The sequence below is a fragment of the Dichomitus squalens genome, assembly GCF_000275845.1.
Source record: "Dichomitus squalens LYAD-421 SS1 unplaced genomic scaffold DICSQscaffold_69, whole genome shotgun sequence".
Classification (NCBI taxonomy): domain Eukaryota; kingdom Fungi; phylum Basidiomycota; class Agaricomycetes; order Polyporales; family Polyporaceae; genus Dichomitus; species Dichomitus squalens.
The window spans coordinates 18,159-27,826 of NW_006766951.1; the positions used below are offsets into that span (position 1 = coordinate 18,159).

At 57.0% G+C, this 9,668-nt stretch overlaps 3 protein-coding genes across 3 annotated transcripts; 1 reads left to right on the forward strand and 2 right to left on the reverse strand.

The window, feature by feature from the left end:
* Window positions 1–1,850: 1,850 nt before the first annotated feature.
* Window positions 1,851–2,858, reverse strand: DICSQDRAFT_23402 (HET-domain-containing protein; the record flags this gene model as incomplete). The annotated part of the gene is made up of 2 exons (XM_007370482.1): window positions 1,851–2,429; window positions 2,742–2,858. Coding segments are annotated over 2 exons (696 nt in total), but the record flags the coding sequence as incomplete, so codon positions are not given.
* Window positions 2,859–5,226: 2,368 nt separating this feature from the next.
* Window positions 5,227–8,072, reverse strand: DICSQDRAFT_112690 (uncharacterized protein). The gene is made up of 9 exons (XM_007370483.1): window positions 7,990–8,072; window positions 7,457–7,924; window positions 6,725–7,396; window positions 6,646–6,673; window positions 6,489–6,590; window positions 6,315–6,428; window positions 5,926–6,257; window positions 5,787–5,872; window positions 5,227–5,730 (listed from the first exon to the last, which is right to left on the reverse strand). The coding sequence occupies exons 1-9, from the start codon at window positions 8,005–8,007 to the stop codon at window positions 5,373–5,375; spliced, it is 2,178 nt and encodes a 725-aa protein (XP_007370545.1). The 5' UTR covers window positions 8,008–8,072; the 3' UTR covers window positions 5,227–5,372.
* A 969-nt stretch (window positions 8,073–9,041) lies between these two features.
* Window positions 9,042–9,668, forward strand: DICSQDRAFT_19051 (uncharacterized protein; the record flags this gene model as incomplete). The annotated part of the gene is made up of 1 exon (XM_007370484.1): window positions 9,042–9,668. A coding segment is annotated over one exon (627 nt), but the record flags the coding sequence as incomplete, so codon positions are not given.

Consider the following 9,668-nt stretch of genomic DNA (forward strand, 5'->3'; position numbering starts at 1 on the left):
TTTCGAGGCGGGTCGCCCTCGAACGCGGGTTCCCAGGGGACATCGGCCTCTCTCAACTCCTCAACGTCCCGGACTTCGCGTCCGAACCCCTCACGCGGGCGGGGAGGACACGGCCATGGAATTCAACCCCGACGAGACCAAGGACGATACGAACGCGTCCTGAACGTGGACGCCCCGCCTGCGCACCGGCGCGGTCGTCCAGGAGGGCGTATGTAGCGCCCGCGTCGCGCGCTACTTCTCTTCTCTCCCTTCGTACCTGATCGACTCCGTGCTTCGGGATTGTCTCTCCTCGATCTCTCAGCTTCTCTTATCTCACTCGTATCTAGCCCGAGTCTTCCCGAACCTTAGAGCTGTTATAGCGCCCATGAACCGTATATAAACCCAGATCTGTATGTACAAACTCCAGCGTTCAATCGAGATACTCATACCCTGTCTATCCCTCGAGCGAACCTCTCTCCCTCTCGTGACGCGCCACCTACCCCTTCGGGCCAGCGAGCGCGTCACATGCCCTCACGGCCGTCCACAAGGCAATCCCGTCAAGCCGATATAACTCCCTCGCTCTTCACTCCCCCCGACGTCCCCGCCATACGACTCCGAGCGCGCTGGCCCTCCTCTCCTACAGAGCCTGCCTCCGGCCCACCCGCGCTGCCCTCCGATTCGAGCATGCCAAGACGTGCATCGTCGGTGGCGCTACGGACGCCGCCCCCGCTTCCCTCGGCCTCGGCCTCGACATCCTGCGCGCCCTTTTCATCGTCAGCGCCCGACGCCTGAAGCTCTTCCGCGCGGGCCGACTTGGGCGACGTGGGAGCTGTGTCCTGCAGCGGCTCGGTGACGACATCGACGCGCAGGAAGTAAAGCGATGGTGCTGCCCAGTCGAGGGCGAGCTGCACGGTGAGTCGCCTTGCTTCGAGAGCGTAGGCGACTTGGTCCGACTCAGACACTCTGCGCAGCGACTCGTCCCACGGATAATGGGGACGCATCCAGTCCCGCCACTCCATAGAGCCAGAACCCACCTCCATCTCCTCAACCAAGCCAGGAGCGGGTCGCAACACCTTCACGTTGGCCTTGAGCCTCAACCGCTGACGATCGTCCTCGTCCTCGAGAGTATGCTGGTACTCGACGGCGATCCTGTGGTCGTCATTGCAAAGCATGAGCCAGTGGGTAGTCCGATGGCCCTCATCCGTCCCTCGGAGTTCCGCCGTGTACCCTTGCGCACGGAGAGCATCCCGAGTCTTCTTCAGCAGCAGCAGGTTGAGAGTCTTGTGCCGCTGACGGTGAGCATCCTCTGATTGTGCGGGAGCGCGCTCTGGCTCGGAGATGTACACGGTCTTCACCGCAATATGTTCGCGACAGCGCGCGATGGTTGCCGGCGACAAGGGGAAGAGGTCGGGATGCTCAGGACCGCGCTCTGGTGCAGGGCTGATTATCACATGTCTGTGGTACAAGTATTCGACGCCGGACTCGGAGGGAGGGATGTAGCAGACCTGGCCGAGAAGAGCGCCAGGGTAGTCGTCGTGTTCGCACCCGAGGATAACTAGGAACCACTGTGGCTCCGGAGTGTCAAGATAGTACTCTGTCGGACGCTGAGGAAGACAAAGCGAGAGTGGTACGACGGGTAACTTGGTGCGGATGCCGTGTGGGGTGAAGGTATATTTGGGAGCCGGAAGGTCGTTGAGCTCGAGCCGATGGAACACATCATGAAAAGGGATGGCTCGAATCTTACCCCCGTTTTGAAAGCTGCCAATGTCTGACTCGAAGGGTGTTGAACCCGCTTTCCATATGTTGAATGACTGAGCGTCATGTAGCGACTGGACAAGATCCTGATCGGGTTTGCAGCCCCCGTAGATTCCCGGCCTCCACGCGAAGAGGCTCAAGTCAGGGATGCGCCGCACGATCTCCTCCTGCAGCCGCCGGAATGCGCGCGACCCTTCGCCATAGAGCGTGGGCATGTTGATGTTGAAGATTCCCAGAAGCGAGTACGCTCGGTCCTCCTCCCGCGTCGTCTCCCGCCGCGCTGCCCACGAGAGTCGCTGGGCCACGCTGAACTCGTCGAGCGGCTTCGCGTGCAACAGAGCCTGCCAAGGGATGCCTGTGATCTCCTGGACAAGGTCATAGAGCGTGTGCTTCCTGCCGATTTCCGTCCAGTCGTCTGCGAGGAACGCCATGGAGGAAGGGGCGATGAGCTCCTGGAGCGTCCACCCACGCCGGTGCCATCGGCTCTCACGGAAGGTGGACCCACGCCGATGGGGATTTTTGCCAGGTGGAACGTCTGCCAGGTAGGCGTAGCACAGATCTGCGCGGCCATACCATAGGTACATGGAGTTAATAGACTCCGTCAACTCTGAGCTGCTCGTTTTGTCGATGCAACACGAGTCGATCCACAGGTATCGGTACCCGGCCTCGCGCGCGACCCTGCACGCCTCTCGGATCTTCGGCGAAAGTCGAGGATCGGACCAGATAGACGTGATAGCAGTGGGAGTAGGCACTTTGCGCGGTGTGCTGGGTCGATGAACTGGCTGAGAAGACGTGCTCGACGAGGCGGAGCGTGAGCTATGTCTCGTCAACCGCCGTATGCCGCCGCGGAGGGAGTGAAGGACCTTGGCACCTGACCCCGGGGCCGAGCGAGCCATAGATTGGCCAATGTCCCGAGACTTTCGAGCCAGCCTGCGAGCGAGGCCAGCGGGTAAGCTGAGGAGGTGTAGTCGGCCCTTGGCATTGTACGAGTTCTGAATGTGTCGAACATCCTGATACGACTGTTCGCCCTTGACCCGGTCCCATACGTGCGACAGGATCGCGTATTCTATCGTCTTGGGGTCCTTCTCCACAAACTGGCCTGTGTGCGTATCGAGCAGCCTCATCTTCGCGCACGGTGTTCAGAGGGACAAAGCAATCACCTGTCAGCCGCCATATCAGCGATGTGCACCTCGAGGCTCTGAGGGCTCACTCACGACGGGCTGCTCAGTCAAGTGCTCCCGGCGCTGCTCCTAGTCAACGACTCGGAAAGACGCGGAGTATTGCGAAGGCAGCGCTAGTCCTGAACACGGGCAACCGTCAGCTTTGACGATGAGACTGAAGACACGGAAGATTTACCTGGGGGAAAGAGAACACTGACGCCTACTGGTTACGGAGCAGCTCGACGCACCCTTTTCACCGTTCGCAGGCGGTGGCTGCTTCGATGCAAGGCGGTGCCGGCAACACACCGTCACTGTAGCGCGCATTGTTGATGGCCTGTCGGTCCACAAACTTTATATATAGCACAGCAATCTCCTGATCCTGTGTAGACTTCCCGAACCAAGCAGACCACGATGCCATTATGACAGACAAGTCCACCCACATCATGTTGATTTGCTGATAGGACATGGCACTCCAGATCCCACACTCGCCGAAGACATGCTTTCTAGAGTCCACGTCCTCTGTGTGTCGTCGAGGAACTCATTGTCATTGCGTGAGGAACCGATGCGCGCATACATCTTACATGCGCAGCAGGTACATACCAAAGACAGCGAGGAACGAAGTCCCCTGTCTGACGTCTCCGCCAGGCCTCAGCTACATTCCCAGTTTGATACAACCGACGAGAAAAGAATCAGGGGGTGTCCGATACACTGCGGAATGTTTTCTAACTGTCTCGTGAGTTCGAATGTATCCTTCTCCCCGAGCTTTGCGCGACAGGCTGCTCGAGCTGTGTGGCCATTACGAAATGGGTCGGTGCGCCTATCGAAGGTAACGCGTCTGCAAGGTTTCATACAATACACGTGCATGTCAACGAGATTTAATAGGGGTCCAATAGAAATACAGCGGGGACACACGGTGGACGAACGTGGTGGTAGTTGACAGCTCCTTCTCGCACAGAAGGCATATCGGCAGCTGTCTGTCACCTGGTGTGGTGCATTGGACTATGGCTCAGACATCTCCCACCTGCTGTCGGGGGCGTCAACTAGAGGGAAGTCGCAGGGAACATGTATGTCCGGACCCGGTACCTGAGCGAGGGAATCGAGAGTTGGCTGCGTACATGCTTCATTCCGGATGCGAGTTCAGGCCTGGTTTAGCTACAGCGTTAGGAATATACTCGGCCTGAAGAGAGAAAGACGGCGTATCCGTGCTGTTCACCGCACGTTGTCATCGCTGGTAATCGGCTGTGCAATGGGGTCAACGGGGTCAGAAGCGTGGTTGCGCTGAGGCAGCAAGCGCCAATGCGAGGAACCTGGAAAAACGCGTGGAGTCACACGGTGACTGGCACATCGTCACAGGGCACGCTCGGGCTGTCCGCGCTTCCGAGTCTTGCCTCTCGACGCTACGCCATCATCGTGCATCGTCTTTTTCCTGCAAGCGCACTGGATATTGTTACGACTCATATCCAACTTCATTGATGTGCCAAACGCATCGCGCTTCATGACCCCGCGCCGCGTCTCCACACCGTACTAATGAGTGCTCCGCAGCCCGTTACTCCGCAGCCCGTTACTTACTCGATTGTTTAACTCGACGCTCGTCAGTTCACAACCTTCGTCAAACTTCGGCTTCTCTATAACGGCACCCTGAAGCACCCGTCGTTATCGTTTGACTCGCCAGCTCTTTCGTATGAACACCTTTCCCCGTCACATTGTCGAAATTCTGGCCACCGGCGGTGCATGCGTGTCTGGCTCTGCCCATGGAGGTCGTCGTACTCGCTCACGACGCAGATCAGATCGCCGTCGAGCTCGGCTTTGATTGGGTGGTGCCATCGCATTACACACTGCGCGTGGATGTCGTCTCCAAGACGCCGCAGGGCACACAGCACCGACGTCGCCCTAGTCGCCCGAGGTGGAAGAGCTTCCGGTGTCGACGACTGACGTTGGAAGGAGGGTGCCGGGTGACGTTTTGGTATGCTGGATTCGGAGGGCAGCGCGGGTGGACCGGAGGCAGGCTCAGACGTAGAGGAGGGTGGAGTGCGCTCAGGGTCAAATGGCGGATCGGAAGGCGAGGAAGCTGTATGGGCTTGATGTGCTTGATGGGACCGCGTATTGGATGACCTCAGGGGAGCCTATGGCCAACTGCTTGGTGAACTATTTCTTGTCTGTTGTACATTTTACCTCTCGAAAGGGCACTCCAAGATGTCGTTGATCAGCATATCACCAACTCCGGCCGCGTGACCATATGAGAGCGATGAAGGAAGACTGGCGAACTCGCAGTGCGCGCGGTAGGAGGGCCTTTCACGCTCTGAGACGCAAAGGAAGGAGAACTGACCAAGCTGTTGTATACAAAGAGTGTCATAGTACAGTTCCGCCGGCATCAAACGCATAAGCAACAGATTGCGATTCTTCACCACCAAGCCCCAACGGACACCAGACATTCGGGGACATCACCGCTCCAACGTGCGACCGAACAAACTCATACTCCTACTTACTTTGCAAAAAGGCGGAGAACGCCTCCACCTGTTTCAGGGATTCGTCAAAGTGCTCATACCCAACAGCCTCCTCACGAAACCGTGCGAGCGCCACCGCAGTGTCGCAGATGTTTTCGATCTGGTGGCCATTCACGTTGCGCGACGCCAATTTCTCGACAAGGCTCTCTGCGACGTTGCCGGAGACACCGTGGTTCTCGAGACAAGCGTGCCAGATCCGGCCTCGAGTTTCGGACGTCAGTGCTGGGAAGGCAAGAGGGAGACGGATCCGTGAGCGGAGGCCTTCGTCGAACAGGGGGGCACTACGGGTCGTGAAGAAGACAACGCCACGGTGCTTGTCCAACATCCGCGTGCTGCAAGATTCGTCAGCGGTCAAAGGGCAGTCAGTGAGGAGAGTGGCGACTCATACATCATGGTGGTTACCGCGTCCCGCTGCCCCACTGCGATGGATAAGTCGGGTGTGGCACCCTTCAACGGCACCAGAGAGAAGTCCGCCTGGAAATGGTGACATCAGAGTACGAAGAAGGTTGGAGCAGAGAAAGCCCTACTCCATCGATGACCAGGACCGCGTTCCAGCGCGCCGCATCATTGAACGTGTCAGCCACAGCACCGAATTCATCCCAGGAGGTAAAGAGGTCCGCGCTGTCAACTCGGTACACCGGCCGCTGGAGGTACTCGCTGACCGCCTTGACACAGAACGTCTTGCCTACGCCGGAAGGGCCATGGAGGACAGACACAAGCCCCTTGCGTTCGCCACGAAGAGAGCTCTCACGATTGATGTCCAGATGCGAACGAAGCAGCTCCTTTCCGGGAATGAGAAGAGTGTCAAGTGCGCGTTGAGCCCACTCGATCTCGGCAAAATTGCGAACATCCAAGCACACTAGAGTGACCATGGAATCAGTGTTGATCCCACGGGACAGGATATGTGAGGACATACGCCATCGCTTCTCCTCAAAGCTGAAGCCGTATACGATGGCTGGCGTGAGGAGCAGCTCGTCGTCGGAAAGTGGGAGCTCGGTTACGGGCTCCCTTTCTTCTATCATATGAGTCACTGTTCGTGGTGAGTCGCATCAGCGCTCCATAGGAATGATATCACGGCGATATAGCATACTCTCGTAGTCGCCATCTGCATCCTGATAAATCGGTGCATAGGAATCGAGCGAGCGACCCGGGTGTGGTACGTCGCGCGCAGGTTGCGTGCGTGCAAACCTCGCTAAGGGAAAGATGTTAGTCGGAGATTACAAGCTAAACCACTAATTCAGGAACACCTTTGTCGATGACCACCCGCGAGTCAAGCTATGCTCACAGTCAGCTATTTCGATCCAAGCGCCCGAATACATTACGCACTCGATAGGTCCCAGGAACGTTTCGCCTCTGCGCACTTGTTTCGTGACCGACAGCAACACCCTTGTAGTGCGCATGCTTGTAACCGTGCGCGCCGCACAGCGAGGCCCACTTTCGTCCGCGCTCGACAAGGGTCTTCTTCAGGTTTTCCGCATCAGGGTGGAAACGAAGCGGGTAGATCGGCAAGTCGGTGATCTTCTTCTCCCCGTCCCCAAAGAACGTCGTGGACGCGATATATTCATCCCAGCGAGAATATCCGTACCACTCTCTGGAACGGAATCCTCCCATGCCATCCTCATTCTCTCGCCCGTCGTCAAGGCTTCGGAGCTCGATAAACTCGCAGGACAGGTGATAGCACCGCTCAGCGCTGTCGGTCTTCAAATAGTCACTGGTCCGGATACGGACGGCGTAAGGTTCACTGGTATAGGGACACTTGGTGATGGCAATCTCCATTGGCACAAAGATCGTCCAAAGAAGCTCGAAGGTGATGTTTCTGGTGTCTGTAAGAGTGCGGATGGCCGTGAGGGTCTTGGAGTACTCCTTGCGGACGAGGTCCACAAGCACCTGGAGCGCTACAAGCTCGTGGTCCTCCTCATCCGTGCGAGAACGGGAGAGGAGAGATGCCTCGTGCTCGAGAAATCTGGGGAGAAGCTGGACAAACAAGGTAGCGGGAAACTGGGTATGGAAAGACTTGGATTCAGCTATGTCTGAAGCCTGCGCAATAAGAAGACGTACTAGTTCATCCCATTTGAGCCACGGTATATGCCCCATGATAGTGCGGCAGGCCGTCTTCAGGTAGGGATGGTTTATACTGATAGTGTACGTCGGTGTCTTGTCACCAGTGCTCGGATCGGGAAGCCTCTTAATCAGCGTCAGATAGGTACCCTTCGGGACGTCATGAATAGGGTCGCTCGTCTTCGCGTAGCCACTGTGCATGATGTCTTCCACAGGGAGTTTGTCAGGACATCCCTGGTGTTTCTCCCAATTCTTGGTAACTGAATCGAAACGCTCCTCGATGTAGTGAACGTGAGGTTGCCCCGCGAGAGGCATGAACGCGGTTGAGGCGACCGACAGGCTGTCTTCTGCGACGTCCCTGGACTCAAAAGAGGAGGCTTTCGCAAGAGGGCCGCCGTCATCAGGCAAGGCTTGGTGGGAAGACACTGCGTTGCACATGAGGCTCTGCAGGAACCCTTTGATGGAAGCCTGTGTGAGCATATAGTGAGAAGACAAACAGCGACGATTAGCAAGAGATGGAAATTCAAGCGCACCGTCTTCGATATAGTCATGACTGGATATAACACGGGGCACTTGATGACGCGGAGTACTAGTAGACAGGTGGGTAGGGCCCTGGGGAGAGAGAGGCATGGGTCGACGACATTTATACTGACAAGCGTCGAAGAGCTCCCACATTCAGACGCGCATGTGGATGTGGAGGCCGCCCAAATACCCCTCTCCGGCAGACGTCTGACCAGCAATGGAATCATCAGCACTTCCAGACTTCGCCAAACTTGACTTTACCGTGACTGACGGACCAACAGGAATGGAGGCTGTTGTTGCCCTCCATCGTTGACTAAGGGAGCGAAGGCCTGTGTGAGTATCAGAGCGAGTTCCAGTTCCGGACAATGAAATGGCGTCGAAGGTCAACTGTATTGTAATCATCCGAACAGCATCGGTGACATTGTTGGAGTATAGCGGACACGTTTCTCTTTGTACCAATTGTTACGCGCTTGACAGGTCGTCAAGCGCCTTCTCTATTATGCGGATCCTCTACTCTGCGCTTTGCTAGTCTACATCATGTATATAAGCTACAGCTTCTTTTCCCTCGATAATCAGCTTCCCTGCTTCTCTCGATCACCCTCACGCTTGAACTCTAACAGGTTATGAGCCCTGGTTAGCTCTAACTGAAGAAAACTACGCCTACCACTGCTACATCTAATCTTATCGGTCGCGCAACATGGCAACGTCAACCGCTGACGCCATCGGCAGGATCCGGATCGATCCTCTCACCGGGGTAGAGGATTGGCCCTCTTGGAGAGTCCAGATGGAGGATCTGCTGTACGGGTTAGGGTTATGGGACTACGTCATCGAAGAAGGCAAGCCGACGGCAAAGGACGCCAAGGCACCGACCACAGAAGAGAAAAAGGCTCTAGAAGACTGGATGAAGAAGAACAGGACCGCGTTGATCGCGATCCGGATGCGAGTAAGCAAATCTCTTGTTCACACGCTGACAAGATGTGTTTCTAGCGCGGACGGGTGGAACCGCCTCGTCAAGAACTACGAGCCCAAGGGAATCTTGCACGTCGTGCAGATTCGCCGTAAGCTTTTGCAAGCTCGCTATTCGGACTCGGAAAACGTCGAAGAATTTCTACAAGAAATGGTGCGCCTGCGCGAGACGCTGGCGACCATGGGACACGCCCTGATGGAAGAAGAGTTCGCGATCACGCTTCTCACGGCGCTACCGGACAGCTGGGACCCAATGGTCAGCTTGATCAATCACGCAACAGATCTCAAGGATGCCAATGAGATCATCGCGCGGATCAGGCAACATGCAAGCCGCATCAACGACTCGGAGGTCGCGATGGCGGTGCACGCAAAGAAGGGCAGAGGACCCCCTTTGTGCTATACGTACGGTAAGCCCGGTCTGGCGCGCGACTGCCCTAACCACGACGCGAAGGACGCGAAGGACGCGAAGGACGCGAAGGACGCGAAGGGGAAGAAGAAGGGCAAGGGCGACAAGGACGACGGGAAGAGCGACAAGCGCAAGCCCAAGAAGGACGGGCCGAAGGCGCTGGCTGCCGAAGAAGATGGCAGCGACAGCGACTCCGATGAGTACACATACGCGCTGATCGAACAGGTCGACAGCGATTTGGACGAGGACTCCGAGGAGCTTGCACTGGCGGCGCGGGTAGCTCGGGACGCTTGGGTAAGCGATTCCGCTACTACGGTG

What these genes read in the sequence shown, in the direction of transcription:
- DICSQDRAFT_112690 (XM_007370483.1), bottom strand. An exon ending in GGCTCAAATGGGATGAACTA is followed by an intron (nt 7,397 to 7,456) that starts GTACGTCTTCTT and finishes TTCCATACCCAG; the next exon opens with TTTCCCGCTACCTTGTTTGT. An exon ending in TGCAGATGGCGACTACGAGA is followed by an intron (nt 6,429 to 6,488) that starts GTATGCTATATC and finishes CACCACGAACAG; the next exon opens with TGACTCATATGATAGAAGAA.